Source organism: Cebidichthys violaceus, unplaced genomic scaffold (genome assembly GCF_023349555.1).
Source record: "Cebidichthys violaceus isolate CVI_PGR_0920_01 unplaced genomic scaffold, fCebVio1.0.p SCAF_12, whole genome shotgun sequence".
Lineage (NCBI taxonomy): Eukaryota > Metazoa > Chordata > Actinopteri > Perciformes > Stichaeidae > Cebidichthys > Cebidichthys violaceus.
Window position 1 is genome coordinate 8,780,741 of NW_027176285.1, and position 27,704 is coordinate 8,808,444.

General features: G+C 42.3%; 1 protein-coding gene across 4 annotated transcripts in view; it reads right to left on the reverse strand.

Annotated features, from left to right (window-relative positions):
- unc5cb (unc-5 netrin receptor Cb) overlaps positions 1–27,704 on the reverse strand; it is a 107,007-nt gene that overhangs the window by 43,682 nt on the left and 35,621 nt on the right. For all 4 annotated transcript variants that reach the window (XM_068706190.1, XM_068706189.1, XM_068706188.1 and 1 more), the window contains exon 2: positions 3,497–3,727. In XM_068706190.1, coding sequence (XP_068562291.1) covers positions 3,497–3,727 — 231 coding nt within the window. The remainder of the gene's footprint in view (positions 1–3,496; positions 3,728–27,704) is intronic.

Here is a 27,704-nt window from a genome sequence, read left to right on the forward strand (position 1 = left end):
TCACTCTAGCAGATGAGCAGGGCTCTGATCTGAGCCTGCTGACCTCATCTAGTGACTTCATTTGTTTGCTCATCTAGCAGCTCTCAGTACACTGTATAGCATTACAATGATAACAACAAAACACACACAGACACAGACTCAATTTGCAATCAAGAGGGGCAAGTGAGCATGGTCCATGTCAGGACCGGCATTGAGGGGCTACTTCACACATGTCAATGTGGCCATTAGCAGTAGAAATGATTCTACAACAGGTCCCATTAATAGGCTGAAGTAGGGCGCCTCATTGGAGATGATTTATTATTAATGTGGTCATTAAAATGAGCTAGTCTAGCTCCTTAGTGTTAGCACTGGCTAACATTATTGATCAGACCAGTCAGGCAGAAAAGGAGGCATTGGTCATTGAAGGATCACTGAAGGAGGAAGGGGGTAAGTGCTCTGCTTATCCAGCCAGATGAAGAGTACTCGTTTGATCTCCTGACTCGTATCTCAGAGAGTGTGACAAGGTGTCTCCAGTGTATATTACACTACTCTAGCTGTGCCTACGTATAATTAATTTGCTGCTCATTCACTTATATCAATTCTCCTTTTACTCACAACGGACTCTAACCTGCCCTCAAGACTGGGAGGTAAATGCTTTGGTGTTCAGGTGACAGGAGGGTGAGTATCTGAAGCTAAATCATCACTGTGGGGAAGGCCAATCGTAAAAAAAAAATTGCCATCATGCTTTGTTCCTTCTCCCCCCCCCTTTCTTTTTACTCTTGCCTCCTGCTGAGTCACATTTTGACTTTTTTAAATGTGACCTAAATCTAAGGTTTCTTTTCATGTGCATCCTCATTAGTTCATACAAAACTGGTCTCAGTTCAAATCAGAGTGGTTCATGGTCATATGTTCACACAAATAAAACTTGCCTTCCCTACTGCTCCTTAGCTGAACTTTAAAAAACAACAACTTTATTTTCCGTTTTTTGCAGGTGGTTTTGCGTCATGTGCTTGGGTGTCATGTGCGCTACATGTGTGTCACATCCGTTGGATTAAAAAGTATTTAGACAGGAAATATACCTGCGTGAGGTCTCTTGAAAAGTCGCAGTGGAGAATTGCAGGTAAATTGTGTCATGCTGTGAAGAACATTGTGCAGGGAAATGCTACCAGTGAATCAAACCCCCTATTGCTGATTATATTGCAACTACTGATGCCACACAAATTGTGCTTTCAGCAGGAAATTGTTTTATGACACAATTATTGTAATTTGCATCATACAGTGAAAATGTTCATGTTTTATTGTGGAACACCATTGAATCAAGGTAGATTTAATGTAAAAGTGAAAATAGATCTTTAAAAGGTGATCCAAATTAATTACAAATATAAAATACAAAAAACTTGTTTCAATAAGGATTTACCCCTTCATGTCAGTATTTAGTACATGCAGTATTTAATAGATGATTTGCACATCTGGGCATTGCAATAATTGTTTGTGGTTTAGGTTTTTGCCATTAAATCTACTTTGATAGACTGTTGTAAGACAACAAAACATGATAATGTCTAAGGAGGAAAATATTTTTTTTCACCATAGATGAGACAAACATACAGAATCAAGGCACTTATTTGGGGCATTTGAACTTAGTCCACTACTCTATTTCAAGTGCCAAACACATGTGATACACAAAAAACAAACAGCTCTTTTGTTCCTGTGTATGTATATGAAGTGGACAGCACCTTGTTGTCATATGAGTGTGTCAAACATCTGGACGAAGATGCAATCGATGCAGCCTGTAGCTTAAGTCTCTTGCACTCTCTTAATCTCATTATTTCTCTTTTCGTCTAAATTCTTTCTAACATGAAAGTCAGACATAAAGACAGGACGAGAGATAGACATAAACACAGGGTTGTGGGGAGAGAGGAGGGTAAAGAGGGAGAGGTCCAATTTCTTCAGGCTAAACTATCAGTGGTATTGACCAAGCTGGCCAGTTTCTATCGGTGCTCCTTTTCTGTCAATCTGGGGAAATCAGAGAGCAATGGAGTGGGTTGAGAGAGGCTACAAACATCCATTGGGCTCTTGTGGTGTTGTGTGTGTGGGGGGAGTGCAAGGGCATAAATGAATGAATATCTGTGCAGTAAATAGCCTGTGGATATGGTTGTGTAGAGTGGGTGCGTGTGTTGTGTGTGGGTTGTTTTCCATGTTGATGCTTTTAGCACAAAACCTTCTGACACAAAGGCTAAGAGCCACTGATACCTTCACCCTCTTCTTTGTTATAATCATAACCATGAAACACATCCTCAGATCTGTGTATTCTTCCAAAAGTACACCAGGTCAAAATGAAAGGATTTCAGGTAGCGATTGAGGTTGTTTTTACAATACTCATTTTATATTTGTTCGGGCTACAACACTCTTCTGTATCTGTGTGTCTGCTTTTATAGTTTGCACCAGCTTGCAACAATGCTGTGTGTTTCATATAGTTCAGTAAAACCGCACTTGATTGTTGTATTTTTACAAAATACCCTAACAACAAAACGCTTGCCGATCCTTGAAGTGTATGTAAGTGTGTGCTTACGTGCCTAAACATTCAAATTTAAGTGAAGGAGCAGCTGTCAGTGCGTCTGAACATACAGACCTGTATGTGTGTGTGTGTGTGTGTGTGTGTGTGAGAGTGTGTGAGTGTGTGTGTGTGTGTGTGTGTGTGTGTGTGTGTGTGTGTGTGTGTGTGGCAAAACACTGGGATGAAAAGGGTAAATGCGATGTGATTGTTACCTGTGGGCGACAGAAAGAACTCAATTTCCAATACAGCAGCTGAATGCAGCCAATCAGTGCTGAACTTGTTGTGTGTAATGGCTCTGGTGCCGTTGGGGGCTGAATTCAGCTAAAAAAAAAGAAATACCTGCTGGAGCTTCACCTTAACTTTACCTCCTCTAGATGCGTACAAACATGTATATAGAGACACAGCTACACGCCCAAAAGACACACACACACACACACCACAAGTTGTGGTGCTTGTCAAGCCTTTTCTGCAGATAAGGTGAAGCACTCATTGATCAAATAAACTGGCCTGTAAGACTGATAAGCAGACAAACACGGTATGTATGTTTGAACACACATTTGATGTGTATCTTTTGATCAACCTCGCCTCCTACATAATATGATTATGCTACTAATTTGCTACCTGAATAATGATGTCAGGCAACATTTTTTCGAGTCAGAGAAATGTGTCATGCATCCTGTGTCATGCTTCAAGTCAACACTGACCTTTTCAATATTTAACCAATGCAATTATCTTTCACTAGTCCTTAACCAACTTTGAGTTTCTTAAACATAAGGATAAAAACATGAATTATGTTTAAGTCGCCAGGTGTGTTCAAGATTAACACTCATAAAAGATGTACACGTTATTTTGATAAAAAACAATCTGTGCAGCATGATGTCACCAAAACACATTTGCAAAATAAACAGACAGTTGATTTAGATGTGCACTTAAATGTGTATGTAGCTGATCTGTTTCACTGACCAGAGTTTTCGTCAACCCGCTCCTCCACAGTGTGCTCCTTCTGGTGAACCCACTCGCTGTTGCACTTGAAGTAGATCTGCGTGGCGGGCGTGGCTTTGCAGTACAGGTTGACCGGCTTGTTCTTGACAATGTAGGCCTCCTCCGGTTCCATCAAAAACACAGGCAGCGGCTCGGGCGGATCCGACGGGAAGGTTTCCGGCAGATCACCGAGACCGATGAAGTCATCCTCAACTGTGGAAGAGAGAGATGGAAAGAAGATGAAGTGAGAGAGGAGGGCAGATTAAAGGAAAGATGGACCAAGGGAGAAGTTGAGAACAGAGGCAGAGAGCCCCAGAAAGGGAGAGAAAGGATGTTGAGAGAGAAAGGGACGCAGACAAGAGACAGTGGGACAGTGTATTATAACCACAGTCTTTGCATGGGATTATCCATCCGCGCAGCACATAGTGAAATCCCTATCATTTGATATTTTGGAATGTTTACACAAGTGTATTTTAGAGCGCAGGAAATTCTGGGATTCCTCTCAGGCAATAAGGCTGCATGGCTTCACAGAAACAGGGCCTTGCTTGGTCTAACCACAAACGGCTACTACTGAGAAACGAGAGCGAGGCAGAGCCAATAATGAGAAGCAGAGTTCAGAGGTTGACTCTGAGGAACTGAAGTTATAAGCTGATCTCTCTCTGTCTCCCATTTTCTCTCTTGCTCTCTCTCTCTCTTTCTCTTTGCTTTTGTCTCTCTCTCTCTCTCTCTCTCACACACACTAGCTCACAGACACATGCACGCATTTTCACACACACACACACACACACACACACACACACACACACACACACACACACACACACACACACACACACACACACACACACACACACATACACATGCAGCAGATCTAATGACCTCAGGCTTTTGGCCCAGTTTGTGCCATTCCTCGGATACTTCTGCAGTAGACAGATACGCTTCCCTGTAATTACAACTCCCTTTCATCTCCCTGTCTTAAATCACATACACACAACTGCATGTGTACACGCACTCGCTCGCACACAAACATGAACACATGCTCACAGTGCCACAAAACACAAGCACACAAATATATGGGCACACACGCCCACGAGCGAGCACGGCTAACTTTCTAACTCTTTGAACACAGGAGGAGGATGAAGCCTATTCGCCACCCCATTTGTCACCTCCAGAACTGTTCTATTCTTACCATCGAACCGGTAGACATCAATTATTCACAAGTGTGAAAGAAAAGAGGCAGAGTAACAGAGACAGAGATACAGTGGGAAACAGAAGGTGAGTGAGAGAGAGAGAGAGAGAGAGAGAGAGAGAGAGAGAGAGAGAGAGAGAGAGAGAGGGGAAGGAGAACAGGGAGACGGTGAAAGTAACTCAGCCAGACAGACATAGATTGAGACATTGAAATGGAGTTGGGCAGACAGACAGAAACACAGCACGGGAGAACAGAAACAGGAAAGCAGACTGTTCGGATAACAAAAGAGTTTATCAGCCCATCAGTAATTCTTCCATGTCCTTCTATCTACCCGCCTCCATGTCCTGTGTGGACACGCTGGAGCCTTGTTGTCTGACAGAGGTTGTCTCCTGGATGCTTTGGGAGCACTAAATAATGTCTCGGCCGAGCAGATATCTCCTCACCATGTCTCTCTAATGTTATCTCTCTCTCCATACCTGCCACAGATTGCAGTTGATTGCTAGGAAATGAAAGGGCAGGGGGGAGCCAATCAGAAAATGGCCAAAGCCATCCTCACCACTCTAGTTATGAAAGTATTTGTGCATGTGTGGAATGATGCTGGGGAGTTCTCTTTTAGTATGTTTGTGAATGTGTGAGTGCTTCACATCAGAAAAAAAAAAAGTTCTAACTTCTCTTTTTCTTTGGCTCCTAATAGGCTGCTAATTAAGCAGAGGCAGTAAAACCTCAAGTGACCTCTGACCTTTATGAGCAGCCGCCTCCTTATACTGTTTGTGTTCGTGTGGGTGCAATGAAGAGCTGGAACAAGATCATAGCTGTGTTGATCAACTTTCATCTTTTGCCGTCTAACCAAGAAAAAAACAAAACGTTGAAACATTGTCGAGCTTTTCATCAGTTATGTCTTTAAAAAGGTGATGACTCTTTAATGTAGAAGTCCATTTCGGCAGACCTTAGGTTAGTCTGTTCTTTTCTGCTCCATAGTCCACCCACATCCTCAGCCAGGGGACCCTGACCCAGAAACAGGCAAAGAGAGCCAAGGAAACTCATTAAAGATTGTGTTAGCCTTCTTTCACCCTCCATTCCCATTATCTCTCCATCTCTCTCTCCCTCCTGGCTCCCTCGTTCTGTCGAACTGTGAGGCAGAGAGATCTGAAACAGCCATGAAAGCGTCGCTCCCTTACACACTGCGAGACGAGCGCCTCACACGCTCACACATATACACCCGCGCAGGCATTAATGCGCACAGAGGCACACACAAACTTGCTCACAGATATTCAAATTCATCAACTTCCTCAGTGCGAGAAATAATAAATTCAAGTGAATGGAACTAGCCCTCCAGTGAAAAATCTGCCTCGAAATGAAAAAAAAAAGACACCACATGACTAAACGAAAGACCCTGACTCCTTTCAATCACCCCCCCCCCCCTCTCTCAAACACACACACACACGCAAACAACCACACCCCCTAAAACCCAACACCCAGCATCTCCCTCCTCCCTCCCTGGTGAACAGAATACTGAGAGCAACAAGAAGCTCAGAGAGAAGCATTTTTTTCTGGTTCCTTCTCGCACTGTCTCCATTCATATACAATGACTAAACAGTTCCAAACAGACAATACTTTGGAGGTTTTGGCCACGCCAGGATGATGCAATCTTTGTGGATACGCACAGCTGCGGCGTGTATAATTGCAAAACTAATAGCCAAGAACATATTACAATACGCATATGAATCTAATATGCATGTGAAAAAATGTTCCCTATCTTTTTTTAAGTGTCATATCCCTTTAATAGGAACATTAATATGGCATGCCTCCACTGTTTGATATGCAATGTGGATTTTTCAGAGCATTTGTAATTCTGTGGCTTGATTTTAATCAGAAAATTTGCCTCCATATTGAGTGTTTAAAATTTAATGAAATATGTCCTCGAAGCACTTTTATTCAAATTGTATTTTGCTCTGTAATTGGGGTGAGTTTTCCTAACTCATATTGTAAGTCTTATTAGTGAATATTTTAAGACTCAAATTGAATATTAGTTGAATTTTATATCAGCTCCACATCACAACTACAAAAAGTTTATGGTAAATGAGCTGCATGTTGCCCTCGAAATACAGTTAATGAATTAATGAAATGTGCCCTGTTGCATTGTTGCTGAATTTATCAGGTAGAGGGCAAAACGGTTTGAAGAAAAGGATAAGAAGAAATCAAATAAATCCAAGATTAGCAAGTGGGAGAGGTATGAGAGGGTCTTGGCAGTCAGCCCCTCTTTGGCTTGAGTCAACTCCAATAACTGTGGGAGTCGAGCAATATTAAGGGATGATTACATTATGGACATGAGTAAATTAAAGGCAAACCTCAACGCTGGCACAGCTGCATATCAAAGCAGTCTGAGAGATAAGACACACCGAGCTGTAAAAGAAATTTGCACAAAGAGGCACTTCTTGAGCTAAAAAAAGAGTATCTGTGTAACATAAAGACATAAACTGTTGCATAAAGAATTGCACAACACCCACACCAAACACAAGCACGGACAAATTCACATTAAATATTTGAAGTTTGAGTGTGCACCCTGTAGCACTTTGGTCCATTCAGTAGGTGGTAAACAGCTCGCCATGACCCAAACGCCCTGTCCGATTAGCCAAAGTCCAAGTTTCCGACAATGCGCTCCTCATTTCTTCTACACATTCATGTTGACAGTGTTTTCGTTTAACGCCATCTGGGTGACTATCATCTCTCTGAATCTTAGACACAACAAGGGCTTAATGACTAGCTTTTATCAATACTTTCCATTAGAAATGAGCACTGGCTGGCTATAAAAAGAATCATCCAGTAATTGCAGTTCAAGTATTCTTTAAAATGAGCTACAGCAATGCCTCCTGAAGCATTATTACTCCTAACCACTGCTATCAGTACACCACTTTTACTGGACCATCAATACCTTAGTCACATTAATGAGGTCTATTGTGCTGAGAACAGTGTAAACGGATGACAAGACATCCACAACACATTAGACATCGAGCCAGTGTCCAGGCTGCGATGAATTTGTCCTGGGCTTTAGCTGCTGCTCTATTGCCTTTTCACAAATGCACTTCGGACCATAAATGCTCTGGTAATTTTACATTTTGACATCACATGTCAACAGGAGGCCAAAGTCGATTCCCCACGAAAGACGCTCTGGAAATTTGCCAACTCTAGACCAAGAAAGATTTCTGTAGAGTGAGCAAAAGTAGCATTTCACGGCAGAGTTCACACAAGATTATTATGAACCAATTCACCAACAATGTGAGTCCATCTATGTTGGTAAACTGGAGATAAGGTCACCAATTCAAATCCAAATCAAGCAATAACTAAAGTTGAATAGAGAAAGAGACACATAGAGACAGTTAGATGTGATACTGATACAAACAAAAATGCCTTCCCACATATACACCATGTATGCCGTATATAGTTGATATATCACCTGTTTTCCTATATGTCTGTGCTGAATATTTGTAAGACTGTATTTCTTAAACCATATATATGTGAGTGTCTATGATAACAGCTTTTGAATGCTGGGCTCAGACACCACTGTGCAAGATAAGCTCTCTCTATTCTCTCTGTACTCACGTAGATTTATTGTCCCAAGGAAAGCACTGTATCAGTGGGGCCAATGTTTCCCTTCAATCAGGAGAGAGTCAAGCATGAACGAGGATGAACACTGGCATAAATCTTCCCCCTCTTCATTCCTGTTTTATTCCTATTTATCCTCTTCACCCTCTGCTCTGTCCCACTTGCCTTCTCCCTGTCACTTTTCTTTCCACTCACCCTTCTCATCATTCTTATACACATTCCCGCTTCAGATAGAGAAAAAGATCGGTAAGTGGTTGGCCAGATAGACAACGGGGAGTTTTACTAGCCAATGTTTTGCTATGCCGCAATGGGGAAGGACAAGAGGTGGTTTGCAGCTGAGTGGTCAAGCAGAATAATAAACCACTCAGCTGTCATGTCAATTGAAGCAGGATAAACAGACTGTCAATCAGATCTACCTATAAATGTACTTTGAGCACACCTACCCATTATATTGAGTGAACATAAATCAATAGTAACGACCTCTTCCAGTCAATACTTGTTAGTATTGGACCCATACATCCCAGTGGCTTAAATCAATATGTATGGCTGTTGTTTTTAAAGCAAAATCCTTTAGAAGCTCCATGAGAAACAGGCAAAGTGAGCAGAGGCTTACTTCCACTCTAATGTCTCTTTCCAGCCAAGTGCTTTATAAACACTAATGTGTCTACACACATTGTCTGCAGGGCCCCATCTAACGCTTGGCTGCAGCAGGTATTTATTGATTACTGTTGGGGGGCCAGTGACCCCTCCCTCGCCCTGTCCTATCTGAGCCTTTCTGCTGGGGCGTGCTAAGTACACTCATATTTCATCTCTGGGGAATCCTGCCATCACACAACCTATAGCAAGAGAGAACAACTCATGAAAAAACAAGCAGACAGTCCTTAAAGTTAAAAGTCAGGTGGCTCCAACACTGACCTCCAAATCGGTTCACAGCTCATAGTCGTTCCATCGCTGGACAGACAACGACCTGGAGAGAACCCTTGCACACTAAAACCGCTAAATAAACCAAATGAACAATTCAATCAGGGCATTATAAAGCAGTCCAATTCATGGGTCTTATCTTTACCAGAGTATGTGATGTAATTGAAAAAATGAATCTGCACACAAATTGATTCAGCCCACTGCAGTAAAGCGCAAACACTCAGCTAAAAAAGAAAGCAGTCGCAGAACTGAGGAGTGGGCCTTAAGATAAGCATTTTGAACTAAGAAATGGGCATATAAGTGATAAACAGTACACTGTGGGCCCTTCCCCCCTTTTCATCCATCTCCAGTGGTGACCTTAAGTTGTTAAAAAGACAGAAAAGAGGAGAAGGTCATATAAAAGTAATGTATTGTAAACAGTCATAAAGTTAATTGATTTCAGAGCACAGAACCATCCCTCTCTTCCTGTCTTTCTGCAGCCAGTTATGTCTTTCTCGTTGGAGGTGTTTACACGTTCTCTCCGGTCCTTATCCCTGACCTTCACTTGGTCCTCTCTGGCTGCACTCTGGCAGGAGGCAGCTGGTGGTTGCCAGGGTCATGCTAGGCCTTGGCCACTGTCTATCCATTCACATCACAGAGCCAGGAAAGGCAAGGTCAAAACATCATGATAATTAAGGCTCATCGTTTACTTTGTTTTTTTAAACCAATTTTCACCACCCAAATAGTTAGGAGTTGAAAATTGATTTTCATCCAGATTTACACGTTGCCGTGTTTCCCGCTGAAAGAATGCACTGTTTGCAAAGACTGGTCAGACATGTCTTCAGGTTATAGCAATGGAGAAAAATGGGAAGAAAATGGAAATGAGATGCAGAAAATGTGCCAAATTCCATCTAAGTAAAAGACCTATAAATGAAAAACTGATTCCAATGGATATGGTATTTTTAAACCCAGATGCTGTCAACTGATGTTCCGAATGAACACAGACAAATCAGAATTCATTAAATTAAAGATAAATAGTGAGTCCTATTCACAGTGGGATAAGCAGAAGTGAGCAGACACCTTCTTTAATTCATGACTAAAAGAGAGTAAGAGAATTCCATCAAGATGTTGAGATGGATGGGTAAGTGATCTCTGTAAAATGCACAAATACTATAGTGCCAAAGTGGAATTGACATCAATACTGTTCAACAGGTAAGAATGTACCAGAGCAAGACATTTTAAATACGCGTGTGAAGACCAGTGTAGGTCTCTCATCTTAGACGAGAAAAGGTCACATTGCTTGGCAGCACAAACAAGTATTATCACTGGCAATTACAAAGCATTTAGCTGCATGTTTTTCCCTTCCTTTAATACTGAGATTATGTGTTTGTGTTCACACTGATTAGTTGTACATCCTGAAAGTGGCTATCAATTAAAAGCTTTTTAATGCATAACAATCTATTCATTGTCATGTTGGGATCTGGTTATTTTATCGCTCTTATTCACAATCTCACAATCTCTGTTATTCTGCCGCTTGTCTAAACGTTTTCCTGCTCTCTCTCTCCAGCAGAGATGGTTTTTCAGCGCTCTCTCTGCACTGTATATTCCCACCCTCTCTCCTCTGCCCTCTACCCATTTGCTCCCTCCTGGATGAAAAGCCATTTTGGTGGTTGATTGGAGAATGATGCTGCTACTTAGAGAGTCACTCCATCAGCACCGAGGGAGGAGAGAGAAAGGAGAGAGAGAGAAAAGCTCAGGAGGAGTAGTGACTCCCTGGGGCGCTGTAGCTGTGATGGGTGAGCTGTCAAACGCCCCATTGTCCAAATTACCCAGCAAGCACCATGTCACCACCCGGGACTAATTTACGGTGCAGTGCAGTGCGGCACAGACATCGCTCTCTGAGTGGAGTCCGCGGGAGAGACAAGCGAGGTAAAGGGGTGTAAGGAAGGAGTGGGGGGTCCGACCTAACACCTTCCAAAGAGGTAGAACAGGGCGTCAGACGCAGACAGTCCCAATACAAACCACAATTAACGTCATGCAGGCTTTCTGTTTGCTGTCTTTCTGCTTCAAGGCCTCAATGACAGGTGTCAATATGAATATGTGTTATGCCCCTGTGCCTCCCGGCCCACCCACTGCTTGCCAAAAACACACATTCACTGATGCACAAACACTTTAATACAGTTTTAAAGCAGCCACTGCATACAGAAGCCTCTTGCTTGACTTCCCTTGCAGTCATAACGACTGGTCCTTTTAGCACAAACTGGCATGCCCATTCACTTGTCACATGTCACACCCCTGGGTGCCCCAAAGCCAGACAGGGCCATCACCCTACCCCTTACTGACCGGTGGACTGTGGAGAGGAGTGGTTCTTGTCAGAGCAGACATGTCGCACTCTCTGACCCCTCACTGTGCCCAATGGTTTGATGCAATGCCTCTACTTTGGCTAATTGGCCCAGAGCAGCGGGCATCCCCATTCTGCCGCCAAGCAAAAGGCCAAAAGATCAGAATGCAAAACATACAAAGAGACGGATGACAATAGGAACACAGGATCATCATGGATGAACTCCGGAAAATGAATGGTAAATGTAAAGAACGGTCAACTTGACATCATACCAGAAGTCAAGGAGACAGTGAGGCCTGAGAAAGGTTCCCTTTAATATAAGATAAAAATCATATCTCCTGGCAGAAAAAGTGGTCCTAAGAATCAAGGAGGAAGCATCACATGGTGACACAAAAACTCAAAATGGGTTGCCTGATCTAGCACCAAAACAAAATCAAGAACAAATTTATTTTCTGTGTCGAATTACAATCCTGAAAGGACAACGTGTCAATTGGCTCATCTTCCAAATTTAAAGTATTTCCATTGTGTATACCTAAATTTATATTTTACTTACACTCTACTATCAATTTCTACTAAGTTAGCAGCAATAGGTTTACAGTAATAAATAGCATGCAAATCATAGCAATGCGCAAGAATTTTCCAATGTGATAATTGATAATGATAATTAAGACAAATGTATTCCTCTGTTGTATTAAGATAGATTAAAAAATGTGAACCTCTCCTTTAAGAGAGTGATCAATACCTTTGCCTTTTTGAAACTCAGCTGCTTTGAGTTGCATTGCTCCTGCACTGCACCGCTAACAACTGAGAAATCATGTTCTTACATGTACAGTAATTTGTAACATAGTGTAATTTTATGGCAATACCTCTACGTTTAACTAAAAGTTTGAATACCGGACTTTTGAATTTAATAGACCAACATTCTTTTATAATACTGATACTTTTTTTATGCACAAAGCAGTGACACAAGCAGAGGCAGAAACACATATAGTATGTTTAATAGGCTAATACATATTTTCATACACCAAGGCCAGGCTTGAGAGGACATACACGTATAGATATGGATTATGGATAATTGTCGGTCCAAATGACAGCAAGAAAAGACAATTATCCAGTCAGTCCTTCATAATGTGTTCTCAATATAAGAATGCCAATTTGCAGAGGAATATGTGCCATCCCCTAAATATGTATACACACTTCACACATATATACCCTAAAGCACTCAAATGTCCAACCCTCCTCACACAAAACATCCCTAGCAGAACTTTATCTGAAGGACATTACAGAGTGGAAGTGTGTCAGAATGTGTGAGACACAGTCCCCAGAGCACAGTCTATTCTCCATGTCTGTCACTGAATCTGGCTGCCTGCTTAATCCCCTGAGGGACTCACACACACACACACACACACACACACACACACACACACACACACACACACACACACACACAGCCTCCATACTCACATCAACCTCCTAAATCTCATTCTCACCATCTCGTCAATCAAATTGTGTGGTGGGAAACCACGAAAAGACAAGTGCAGTGCTTTAAGAAGTTCTCCTTTATCTTTAAATGTTCTCTCTCGAGAACTGTATCCTCTCGTGTCCGCAACCCCTCTGCTGAGCTGAATATAGGAACCTGCAGCCATCTACTAAAGACCTCAGATGTGATGGGAAATGAGAAGATCAGGATTTACTGTATGCCGTAATACACCAAACATGGGTCTGTGCCCTAATGCAGGCTTTAATGGTGTAACTGTGGGTGAGAGGGGGGAGGGGTAGCCTACGTGTTTGCGTGCGTGTACATGTGTCTATGTGTGATGGTTGAATTAATGTGACAAGGCAGATGTAATGCAGAATCATAAATCTTAGCCCCGGGATCAGTAGAGGCAGAGCAGGAGGTGATATATTAAAGGGCACACACACACACACACACACCGCCGTTATGATGCTGATAATAAAAACAAGACCCCAGCCGCAATAGCCTGCTAATAGACATGACTCGATATCTGGCCCTGAGGGTTATGACATGCATGCACACGCGCACACACGCACACACACACACACACACACACACACACACACACACAGAATTACACACAAAACACAAACTCTATCCGCTTTTCCAGCAATTTATTATGCTGCTTTGAGCCCAACAGCTCAAGTGTTAGATATGGTTGTAATACTGTTAAAATCTTAATGCTGTTACACAAGCTTGCTGTTGTACAACATGCAAATTCTTTACTTACTGTGTAGGGCGCATGGGATGGGGCTCTGAAAACACATGACAGCATTTCTGTTGAGAATACTGTTGCAAAAACACAGACGAAAACTAACCAGTGTTACTGTAAATTAACAAGCCTCGCTGTCAAAAGCACTCTGACCAGCTGATCAGTAATCGGACTGTTTCCAAACAGACTGCTCAGCAAACTCTGACAGCTGTCCCTATCAAATCAGATGGTCTGTCACTGTAAATGCACTACTGATGCATTTCTACTGCGCCCCCAAAGACCTGATTGTTGCTTCTAATCACGATTGCCATCATACTATAAAAGCTGATCTAGAACATTTACCTTAATTTCTAATGGATTCAATGGGTTTTCTGTGGATTGTTTGGGATTTATAAGGCTTTGATGCTGCTGGTGAAGAGCATGAGTCATCATTACACTTGCACACATGCAGTGGGCTGGGCTGGTTTAGCAGCAGACATATTTTCCCATGAATTCAAATAATAATCAATGCAACTCCTCATACAGTATGTGCACTCCTGAGAACACATACAAATACATCTCATTGGGCTTGCATCTTTACAATGGCAACATACCTGTTCTTTCAGATGGGCAAGGTGCATTAAAGAATATTTCCCTTGCATCAGGATATTTTAGTTTATGGCGTACATGCTGAGCACACTCAAATGAGAAGGGCAGCACAGGTATTCAGCGGGAATCGCAACATGTTTAGCTGTCTCACAACAGTCTTGTGCCGTAGAATTTGCCCATTGTTTTTTACTGCATGTTTATTCAAGGGTAGCCAGGATGCTTGCTGGGCTTATTCCTAAAATGAAAAAAAGCTTTGTAAGCGTTTGGGAGGAATTGCAACATGCTGGTTGCTGCACATAGACAGTAGGTACATATACAACTGCAGAAGGCTGCTGGCTTTGTTGTTTCGTACAGTACCAAGACTCTACCTGCGAACACTTTAGGAAGGGAGTTTGCATGCATTTGGTTCATTTGGGGTCCTCCCTGACATGCAAAGCCCTTTTTTTTTGTATTGTAGAATATAAACCCAGTCCTGCAGCACAAAATACTTTGAGTGGGGTTTTGGCAAATCAACATATTAGGCCCGTTATACTGGCTATAACGGGAACAACAAAAAAGCTGTTGTCTCAGCCCATTTCACACAGTTCTTTTCCCTTGTAATATTGGCTTGTAGGGGAATGACAACATAGCCGCTATTACACATTGGATAGGGTATCATATTCCCATTGGCTCTTATACTGTACACTACACCATATCCAGCTTGGATCATCGATTGCAAGCCAAATAGCCACTTCTGTCTGATATCACTGCCCTCCCTGCCTTCGGCTCCCATGCATGGTTGTTTGGATAAGAGGAGAGCTTCCAGAAAAGATTACAAATGAACAGTAATTGTGCCGCTTCTTTATGGTATAATAAACACTGACACAAGTGGACATATGAGGGCATGCCTACACACACATGAATACAGATTTTCACTGGGACCCTGTTCAAAGACGGTATCAGAGCATCAGATATATCCGGACTGTTTCTATATCTGGCTGAGATGGATGGCAGATCACACCTGGAGCAAAAGTGCATCTCAAATATATCTTGAATGACCACTTAAATCTTTTCTGTGGGGAGACAAATCATATACTGGTTTAAATTACAAAAAAACACAAAAAAAACACAAAAGATAGAGTTGAAAATGTAAGTATGCTATCACATATCAGAGCGACAGAGAGAGGGAGTAACAAGATGGAAATCGGCCTCCGGTAAAGACTTTTATTTTTGTGTTTGGGTGCTTTGTCTTGGCGTGCAAATACTGCAAAGAGAAGGCCTTTCTTCATTAGTGGTCCTATGCACCCCCAACCATGTCAGAATGAGCCCTGAGTGATCAGATCCCAACATGTTCTCATTGCATTTTCGGTGCATTCATATTTGTATTTAGAGACACACAGACTCAACATTCACACATACAGACAAGTGTCAAAGAAAATAAACAGAATAAATGGGTGGATAATATATAACAAAGGCAAATGCTTCCATAAAGGGCACAATAGCTCAGATGTTAGTCCAGAGAAACCTATTATATTATAACATATACACTATATTGACATAGTGATTCACTGTCCAAAACAGACACAGAGAAACACTCCCTCACAATCGTTTCACATGCGCACACATGCATGCACACACACACACACACACACACACAGAAAGACGTACACAAGCATGCACAGATCTCACACCTGTTAATGGATATGTTAAGAGGCAAAAACACTTGGTGGGATGGAGGGCAGTTAGTGTGTGTGTTTGTTTTGTGTGAGTATTAACGGGGGGGGGGGACGACTGCATTAGGGAATCACACACCCAGCTCCACTCACCAGGGGACTTCTGTCAGCCTGTGATTTTGCCATGTACCCCTCCCAGCTCTCTCCACTCCTCTGCTGCTCACTGCTGAAATAGGTCAACCACATATAATGGAAGGGCAATGAGGAGCAAGTATGTGCACCCACCCTCCCCCTCCACCCCACCCTGCCCCTCAGCACTCCCCCACCCATTACCTCTACCATCTAGCAACCGAAAACAAGCTCTGGCCCCCCCATGGACACACAGAGGCTGGCTGAGGGGAGACAGGCACAGCCAGCCACAACATGCCGACCTCCCAGCCACAACAGACATTTACACAGCCACGCTTGAACAGAGCGGGTTCCAGCCTTCCGTAAGGAATGAGCACATTCACCAGACGAAAAATTAAAAATGGCTTAAAATGCTCATCTCCGCAAAATTAAATGAGAACGGAAAATTGGAAAAATTGAATAATGGATACTGTGTGTATTGTGTGGAACTGTTTGTAATCACCAAATGGTTTATCACTCACTATAGGGAGCAGGAGATGGAGGAGGGGAGAGGTGGAGGCTTGCAAAGAAGCATGTTTACCAGGACGGCAATGCTCCAACATTAAATGGACACTCCACCAAATGTGCATGTCAAAGTCAATTTAATAGTCATAAGGATTACAACACAGCCTATGAAAACAGCTGTATAAAGCCTTCTATAGAGAAAATTACTCAAGTGACATCACCCAGGTATCTCAACTTGTACTTGCAGAATGGATTTGCATTATGGGAGGTGTAGGTTCCAGTATTTTCAGAATATGTTGGCCTGGCCTATCCTCCCTCTCTTCTACTTATCTTACTTCTATACTTTGCATCTGCCTGCACTCTCAACTCATGTTGTCTTTTCTCCGCAGTCTCTACCGGCTATGACCTTTTCTCCAGTGGAACAGGATACTGCCCATCTCCATCTTCCTCATGCATTAATGATCTGTGGTAAGCTGAGGGCATCAGTCTGACTCTCAGCCTGTCCTCAGCCTGTCCGCTGCTCACCCACTTCCAAGGACGGAGCTCAGCCAGAGCCGAGCTCAGCCACATTCCCTGTCACCCACAGGGAAATGCAGATAAATAGCCACGGATAGCGATAGCTCCGCAGTCTAAAAAGCGGATGCTGCCCCTTCTCATCTCCACTGCATACATCTCTTTGACACTCCCCAGTGGCAGATATCTAAAATACTGCAGCAGAGATGACAGCAGGCAACAGACATAAAGAAAGTCAGCCAATTATCCTGGTTTCATACTGAACCTCACTGCAGACACGAGCAGCTGAAATGAGGTTTGTCCATGGGGTAGCAATGCAAATTATTCTCTTTCATACCTTCTGTTTGTCAGCATTTAATTCACACTATGATAATAACAGCTAAAATGCATTCATCCACCATTTAATGCATTTATCCACTATTTTTAAGCTATACCTGATGTCCTTTTCCCAGAATATAATAATGCAGCTCTTCCTGAAAGATCCCCAAATTGCTCTTCTGGCAAAAGCTAGAGCAAAAGTTCTTCCTAATGTAACTTTATTAGTTACAACAGCCCTTTGTGTTTACACCCTTTTTTGGGGCCAAATCAGTTCTCAAGACCAGAATAAGCCTGACCAGACAGGAATCATATGCAACATCTTGGCTTCTTGCGTCAGTGGTGACTACCTAAGGCTTAGCACCATACGTCAAGTTTAGCTCTCGCTTCACAGAAACAATCTGATCTGTTGCCTCATTGTTTAAGATTCCTGAACTCTTCTACTTCAGGCATCAGCACTTAAAGTGCAGTTAGAAGTGCTGCCTCAGACTGAAGATATTCATGTCACAGTGTGACATTCAGTTCTAAGTTATTGTATCCTCCACCTGTGCTGCTTTTAAATGGTTTGGATTAAAGGCAATTGCACTACAGTATCATAATGACAATTGAAGTGCCTCTACTCTCCCAAAAATGATCTACCAGGCCCTGGGGTGGCCATTTTGAAACTCTCCTCTTCCAAGGCCTATAAAAGTCCTATCAGTGATCTTTAAGACGGAGCACAATTTAGAGCAACAGGTTTGTGGTTTTACAGACATTCAAACGTGAATTTGGCTGAAAATGTACTAGTATTGATGTCATTACTTTCAAATTGATGCCAATATAAAGGATAGTGTGAGAATACAGAGCAAGCTACTGGATTACTTGTTTGGCATCCTATAGTTGCCGTACCAGAAGTAACTTCTTATGATTGCTTTTTAAGCTCGTCTCCAATGACGTTTTTCAAAGCAATTGGTTTTCAATATTACACAGTAGATTGGTGTAATAGCTGCTCTTTCTTCTGTCTGGCACTCACACAAAGGAGAGAGATGTTTGCTGTTACAAACTAAACATCCCAGCAGTAGGACGATGTACAGAAGGAATATGATAGCTGAAGCTTTAAATTAAGTCATATATCCCTTTAGGACAACATTGGTGAGCAGCTTGGCCAAACAGATGGATATTGTAATCAGCTTCTTTTGTGAACGTATCTCACCCTGTCACCTGCCGGGACTCATTCCCCAAAACCCTAAGATGCATTCTGACAGCTGCAGAAATCCTCATCTAGGGAGGAGGGATGAAAAGATTTCTTCTGTGCACCTCCCTGCCGCTCCATGCCCAAATATTTGACTTTGCCTGTGATCCGCAGCCCTTGAAGGCTTCTGTTGGGCTTTTCCACACGACTGATCTCTGTTCTCAAAGCAGGTGTTTAAAACACAACTGACACAGAAGCCTCACAAGTAAACCAGAATGCGAAAAAATGACAGAGAGGATGAAATGGAGGGAGAAAAAGAAGCATTTTAAAATGATTGTAATTTTTCAACTTATAACTGCCGTTATATATTTGACTATATAAATAAGGCTAGGCTCAAAGGTTAAATCAGACATGACAACCACATCAGATAGGAGCATGTCTGTCTGCGATGCTCATGCAACTCCCAGAGGTTCCTGTCTATGGCGAGCCCTTGATGTCACTGCTACACACTCCTACACACATGGCCTTTAGTCATGAAATAATACACACGCAAACACACACGCGTACTCAACACTACATGCAATTCCACCCAGGAGCATGCATTCAATGGCTCACACTAATGCAGACACACAATATACACGAAGAAACTTCACAGGGAAATCAAGCTGACAGATCAAAGAGTACACACACAGGGATGAACCTTTCAGAATGTTTGAAAATCTACCAAAGGATGTTTGCCTATAAACCAATTATCCCTGCGGTTGTGTTAAGGAATGACCACTGCTGTTTCCAGCTCATATCAGGATTCCACACGATGTTTTTTCCCCGGGCCTATGGGAGTTAAAAGCAGTGCACTTGACATTCAAAGCACCCTTTACCAAAGAAAGAAATCATTTCAAAAATACATTTTCTATTGTTTTCAGCTGTCAGAAGATGTGTGAGTAAATTGCATGACAACTTGCCATGTAAGGCGTGAGTTTACAGTATTGTTTTTATTCATTTTTAGTTCGATGACCATGTGTTTTTGAATTTATCTCCTCAGGTTTTGAAATGGTTTCATGAATCAAGGGGTGTGTACGTTCTTCTCATCCCATTAAAGAGCATGTAATCCTTGAACTACATTTAAGACATGAAAGGTTTTTACTTGACAGTTAACACGAAGAGCTTCTACAGTGACATTTACTGTCGGATCATATTAGCCAGTAATCACAAAAAAACTACACAGTGAACTTATTGCGATTAAGTTACAAGTGGTGCCTGTACAACACTCACATGCACACAAAGATAAACACACATGTATAAATACATAACCAGACATACATAATTCTGGATGATATGACCTAAAATCAGTAACAAGATTATTACCTTAAAAAACAACAATAATTACTTTTTGGTCACGCTAGCAGTGTGCATCTAAAGGATGGCAATGTCAGTTGGCATGTTGAATAAAAATGAAATGGATACAGACGTTCATGGTCCCTGGAGGATGGAGATGCCCTGACTTTTCATCAAGCATCATCAGCAGGTCGAAATTTTACTTTGTCCAATACCAAAAACTGATGAGAGCATCAGTAAAGACCCTGGGTGGCTGATTGGTTGTAATGTTAGCTTAGACATTTATTAAAATTGCTGTACGAGTACATTTAGATCGGTAAGAGATTTATAATGCCAGTAATACAATACATTTGCATTATTTTCCTTCCCACATAAATATACTAAATATACAGTGTGTATATACTGTTACACACACATCTGAACAATTCAACCTACATCTCTGCGTGACATGTGCATTCTAAGATTCAGTGTGAGTGACAGTCAGGCACAGGAGATACACACCAGGCGGTAAACAGTGCCTGAATAGAGGGGATGAAAACATGGCTGGTAAGAGAGAAGAAGATGACAGAGCGACAGGGAGCAGTAGCTACAGAGGGAGAGATGGGGTGATATTGGGGAAGATGGGGGGGAGACTTCTCCACAGGCTAGTAGTTCCGCTCACATCACCTTGCCAAACTGTCACTGCCCCCTACGCTGACCCCCTTCCAAACCACCCCTCCTCCCCAGCCCCGCCTCCCTCCGTTCTCGACAGAATGATTAATGGTGTATCTGGTCATGTGAGCACCACTGTCCCTGACTACACTAAACATTATCATAACTTCGCTATAATCACTGAGACTCGGAAGATCCCACCGTCCATGAAAAACAGAAAAAGAATACCAGAGGCGTTGGATTGTATCTATTTGTCTGTCATTGTGTTAATAATGGGAGTAATAAAGAATGTGCACTCAGATTAACGACGCAATTCTGATAAAATCAGCATCATATCACATATTTAAAACTATTAAAATCCCAAAATGATCTTCCATGTCCTGACAAGGGGAACCGCAGCTCAGCACTGAGCGCCTCCCAGTGCCTGGGTCATATTTTCCTAATGCCTTTTTAATACAGTAATGTCACATTCCTGCTGTTCTTCTAAACATCCTTGCCCATAATGTGCTGTGCAGTGTGTCAACAGCACCATATTAAAGGCAATATAACATGAGAGTGGCCTACAAGTTTCATATCAGCGTTGTATCCCCATAGGATCTATTACTGTTTATAGGACCTTACATTAGCCTCTGTCTGCTGCCATTATCTCCTACACACTGCTGGGGACACACTCAGCATATCACGCTCCACAAAGAGAGCTTTCCACACTGTGAGGACATGCAAACAAAAGCATGTACACAATGCACACACATTGAGAGAGAGGTAGGAATGCGCAGATATACACACACACAACAAAGAAGAACGCATGATACACACACACACACACACTTCAAAATCTCCATTACAGACGGCAGAGGGTCCTTTCTGCATTCGGAACACAAAAGTGGTGTGAAGTGTGTTGAGCTCCAATGTGTTGTGTGGTGAGAAAAAAAAATTGCATTTGAATGTGTGGCCTTTCCAGACAGCCCACAGAGAATTGAGTTTCATTGGAGGAATGGACTTGGTCTCTGCTGAGATTTAGTTTGGGTTTTCCATTACTCTAATCAGGGAAGGGAGAGGAAGAATGAGCACTATTTCCTTACATAAGGAAAGCTTCATTTTAAGCCTGAATTGTACATCTATATTGATATGGCAATGCCGTAGGTGCCAAAATAGCAGCAAATGATTTATAGTTCTGGGTAGCCTTCACCATTTTATTCCAACTGCAGAAAGTGAAGTGTTATGCATTCATGTCTTGTGAAAAGTAATAGCATTTACATTTTTTTGTATTCACTTTGTTGATACAGGGTGGTAACTATAATGGAGAAGAGAAAGTTTGCGCTTACTTTTCTAGATGAGAAAAAGCTAATTCAGCTGAACCCTAAAAAGGAAAAATTATGACCTCTACCATTGTGTGAGGAAACATAATGAAGACCAGGCAGACCAATTAAACGCTCTTGTGGCATGCAAAGGCCCTGTGTCTAATTAAAGGGAAGCAGACATTGCAGACAACTACGGTGAAGGTGCGCATCAGCATAAAGGTGTAAATCTACCTTTATAAGCAGTAAAGACTCTCCTTTTCAGAGGTTGATAGGGAACAAGGAAGTAAGAACGGAGGGTGATAAAACATAAGCTAAAAAGAGGGAAGGTGGAGGTGGACAAAGAAAAAAAAAGGATTCTGAGGAAAGACACAATTGCAAACATCTCAATTTAAGTCCTGTTATTTTTGCATTTGTAATTCGAGGAATTTAAAAGCCAAATAAGCGTTAACCTTCCCACCCAGGAACTGAAGTATGACATTCACTCTTTTCAGGAAGAGGCACAAGCATTATAAGTTCACAGAGTACTAAGCTAAGCAAAGAAAATGCATTGTATATAATGCTATTAATGTGACTCCATCCAAATATCCCAATGCACTTATGCTTTCGGGGAGATGTACTTGACAAATACTGTTGATTGTGTTAGACTGGATGATGCTTGATGTTTTTCTATTTGAGACCCCACAGTTTAATGTGTTGCTATGCTGCCGCAGTGACAGAGGAGCTTGTGTCCTCTACTGCCAAGCTGTGTGCCACTCTAACATAACCTCAAGACCCCTGTGCATTTCAGGTGCCATCCAGGAACTGATGCCAGAATGCAGTGTCCCAAAGGCCACAGTACTCAAAAAATAAAGAAATCTGTGTGATCCGCTGGCTAGGAATCTAAACTCACACATGCTGCTTCCCCTGAGCATGATAAGATCTGAAAATCTGCTGTGAACATGAAAAACATCTTTTTAAGGAGGACTGTATTTATTGGTAACATATTCATAACAAATTTAACAGCTAAAGGGCTAATGTGAGGTCGCCCAGGAATCAAAGTAAAAGTCTTTCTGTGAATTTAAGAGGTTATGGTATGAAATCCATGTGTAATTACTCAACAAAGTCAACTACAAAGTCCACACAGCGTAATTGCTTTGTGGACTGAAAAAAAAGAAATCTGGGGCTTCATACGTGTTTGTGTGTGTCATATAGTAAATTCTGAAATTGTCACTGAATAAAATAACTAAGCCTCATGATTAGAGTATCTCCTACATGACACTTCATAGACCCAGTAGGTGTTCACAGACCATCCTGGAGACGCCCGAGGCACATATCACACTGATTTCTGAGGTTGTGTCCTTCACAGAAGTCCTCAGGCATCACCACACAGGGTCAGTTAGGAGGTTAGAAGGTATGTCGCCTCCCTTCATCCCTCAGCAGCAGATCCAACCTCATTTCAGTCCCATCTCACTACACACCTCTCCTTCTTGCTCTCCTGTGTTTTTACAGGCTGGTCAGACTATAGGCCAGATGTTCTTTAACACACCCACATCAGTTATTCCTCTGCTGGGCCGGGCACGTAGCCTCTTTTTTTTCGTCTTGTGATAGATCGCTTGCTATTCACACTCAAGATGCAGCATGTACAGCAAATTTAAAAACAAGAACAACAACTTTATTTTCCTCCTCAGCTCATGCAGATGATGTACTCCACAACTTATAATTGTGCTACTGATTAGGCTCATCTCACTGCATATCTCCGCCACTTCACAAAGCTCATCACGCACATCTGTTCCCAACAGCATCGAACAAGAGGCACATTAACAAACAAACAGATAACAATTAGTCACGTTTGAAGTCCTCTGTTCCTTTAGAGAGAAAACTGGAACTGTTAGCTCTAAGGAAGCACAAATGGCATCCTACAGTAGGGGGCTTCCTGGAAGTAAAACTTTCAGCATTTTGCATCATGCTGACAATGCATTTTAAATCATAAGATTGTGGGAGAAGGCACAAAGTACAAAGGTACAAAAAAAAATACTGATACTCAGTTTTGCTGTTTCAATTTGGAGTTTAAATTTGAGTTTCTCTTCAGTCTGCTGGAGACATAGACGTAAGAATGTGAAGCGCCGCCGAGCTGTCAGTCATGCTGCATTACGAGACGACTCAGGACACGGTTCAGAGTCAGAGGTTAAAGCCATTACGAGCTGGGTGGCTCCACTTTCTGACCTTTAACCCTCATTTCACCACAGTCTGTCTTTTCTTCTCAACACTTCAAGTTAAAGCTGACCTGGTTTGGCAGCAGGTGTTATAAAGTCTACAGCTCTTGTTTGGTAAACAAAAACCCCAAAAAACATACATTTTCATAATTTGTCCAAATATTTTTAATTCAATAATTACTTTAATTCACTTGTTTTGTCCATATTTCCCCTGTTGCTTTCTTCTAGCTATTGTGAAATCCTTTCTTTTACCACCCCTCTCCTTTTTCCATCTTCCAAATACTTTACAGTTGCTGTCCTTATATTTTTGATGAGAGAAGGGAACAGGAGGTCTACCCCAGTGCACTCCCAGCCTTATGTTTTAATATTTAATGGCAATGTGCAGTAATACCACCAAAACACAGACACACACACACACATGCTCGTGCACGCTCACATCGGCACTGTGTGCTGCTGGTGAGAGCAGGTGTCGTTGGCGAATGCTAATTGAACTGGTCCATGGGTCAGTGAGCCTTCCTGTTTTCCCTGTGCAGACGTGCACAGATACATTCTGGCAGAGCAGATATCGTCGTTGCTGGAGGGCACTTCAGCCTCCCACTGTACGACAGTTGAGCTACTCTTAGGCTTTACAGTTAAGTGGAGAGGAACCTCTGAGCCCTGTGATGATGAGGATTACGGAGAATGGCAACTTGGTGTTTTCTTTCAACCAACCAGTGGGCTACACATAAGGATGTACTGGTGAACAGACATCTACTGTATATACCTAAGTTGTATATCGCCAGATCCCTATAGCTTAATTTATGTCTCATTTACATTGGGCAAATAAGGAAGTTGAAAACATCCTTGATATATTCTTCGTCCAAATGTAGCGTTTGATTTGCACACACAAACACACACACACACACAAACCAGTCACCGCTAATATTCCTATCTCCCTGAATAGACCCATTACAAATAAAATTGTCACCCTGACACCGACATTATAATATGAATGAGAGAGTCTGAGTGATGCAGAGCAACACATGCCATGCATCTCATTAAGTTAGTAGGCAGCCAACACTCATTAGTCTGTCCCTCTAGTTGTGCAAGTTCAACCACCAAAGCAATGGCTTTTGGTGCATGCATGTATAATTCATACTAGGGAACTTTCCAGATGATTCTTACGATTCAGATGAGGAATAATGTAGCAAAAATACATATTTAAGAATATGCTTACCTATATGCAGTGGAGTCACCAGATACAGGGGAAAGGTGAAAGAGAGTGCAGGAGAGAGAAAAAAAAGAGAGAGAGAGAGAGAGAGAGAAACGTAAATTAGCACAATTCACACAAATAAACTGCAGTACATTCCAAAAGTATAAACATAATACCACATATTCTATTAAGTATATTTTCCTCCATGTACATGGAGTAACTGGTATCTTGGTTGTAAACTAGGAGGAATTTTTCTCTAAAACATAGACAGAGCAGAACATCTGATGAAAGAGAAAGAGTGAGCGGCCCAGAAAGTCGTACCCCTGCCCCCTGTGCAGCCACATATGGCTCTGCTTCAGAGATGGAGGAATTCAGGAGGAACACATGTTTCCGGCAGCACCATCAAGCATGTAGAACACAGTAGAGTTTACAGAGTAGGGGAACCGGCTTTAATTAGAGTTAAGCAGACCTGGTTCTATTTGTTTTCATTTGCGTGATTTATCCCCTTTCATTTGGCAGCTGGCTAACATGTCCCAGACCATCAGACCAACACTCGCCTGAGGTAAAAGGATACGGCTGGCCTTTGGAGAGGAGGGCTGGAGCGAAGCCGGAGGAAAAAAAGGAAGAGAAGCAGTCTTGTGCAGTTTATTGGGCCACAGTTGAGGCCACCTGTCATGTGGATATACTTGCAGCGTATGAATACCAATGGAGGTGGTCAGATGCGATATTGCATGTGAAACCAGCATATTTTCCTTTGGTTTTCCATTGAAGGGCTTAGGGGGAAAGGAGAGATGAGTAGGATGAGAGTGGGATGTAGCCTAAAGACCAAAGATAGGTTATTAGATATTTGGACAAGCTCTCCAGACTTTATAAAGCCCCATGTGCCTCAGGGGAGATCTGCTGATGGTTTTTAGGCTTAAGTCTGTCTCTGTAATGCAAACAGTCAAGGAACACAGAGTGAGCATCTGTGAGCATCTGTGAGATATTCTATGGCAAAGAAGAAATCAATCAAAAGCTAACATCTGCCTCAGAAACGGCGTTCTTTACTGCAGTAGAATCTACAAACCATAAACTCCAATATGGAAGAGGAAATGATCCGAGAAGCATGATCTAGATGCCTGTCATTGTTCCCTCGCAACCACTGCTCTTACACCCGTTTCTCCCTCTTTTCCCATTTTTTCCCATTTAGCTCTCGCTCATATTGCAGTGAATGAGCCTCATAAGATTACAGCTAATGTGTATACATCTTAGCTTTGCTTGTTGTCAGATTACCCATTGCCACTGAGGCTGATCCGTCTGATGTGGGGACACAACGGTTGAATTTAGCTGTAACGTATTATTGCCAGCATGACATGGAAAGCTTGTTCACAAAAAAATAAACAAAACATGCCTCAAGCTGAAACTAAATTAGATGCAGATATAAGAGCACACCAGCGTAGTCAAGTACTTTTAATCGTTTTAACTTTTGTGTTATTGTGTAAATTGGAAAACTACAAAATGTTCAGTATGTCCCATCTCCAGTGGCTGCAGGCACCAGAAGGCAACCACATTTGAAGCAGAACAAAGGATTTCGAAAGAGTGGAGGAAAATACATCGCAGTTCAGTTTTTGACAAATGGTTCTAGTTAAGTTTTTTTTTTCTTTTTTGTCTAATGACCGGGCCTGCATTCAGTCAAAGCTTCCCTGTGAGCAGCTGATCAAGCACAGGTAGTGCTAGATTTAGAGTCTGGTCAGCCTGCAGGCAGCTGAGGGGTCTCAGAACATCAATAAAGGGTTAACCAGCACCTTTAAGATTTAAAGGGGTAGTAAGTGGCTCCATTAGCCCGGCTGACTGCAGCAGCCGTAGGGGTAGAAGTGGAGGCAGGGTGGATGAAGGAGTGAGAGACAGGAGATGAGGTGCCCCTGAGATATCAGTCCAGGGCAGGGGAGAAAAAAGGACTGGAGGGCAAAGTTAAAGATTGTTGCTCAGGCATCAAATCAGAGCTACTGCTTTACCTTCCGGCCCAAAGACAGAAGCAGCACAGTGGCTCCAAAAGAGCAGGGAACACCACAGGAAATGAACGTGAGTCTAAGAAGGGGCATACCACTGAGGCTACACAGCTTCTCAGTCTGGACATCTGAGTCTGATCAAGAATCGGTGCAGTTGGTATTCAACTGTTGGCAAATCTGCTTTCTGAGTTTATGAGCCAATCCAATCACTAATCAGGGGTATTTCCTGCTCTGTTCCCCCTCTAAACTTTGACTGGATGTTGACATGTTTGGTGGGGAGCTACTGAGGGATTCTCCAATCCAGTTAAAGAATGAGTGTTTTTCATGTTGGCTGTTGCCACATACTACATTCTGTCAGGGGTCCTAAATTAGTTGCCTATGTGTGCAACGGGGATTGT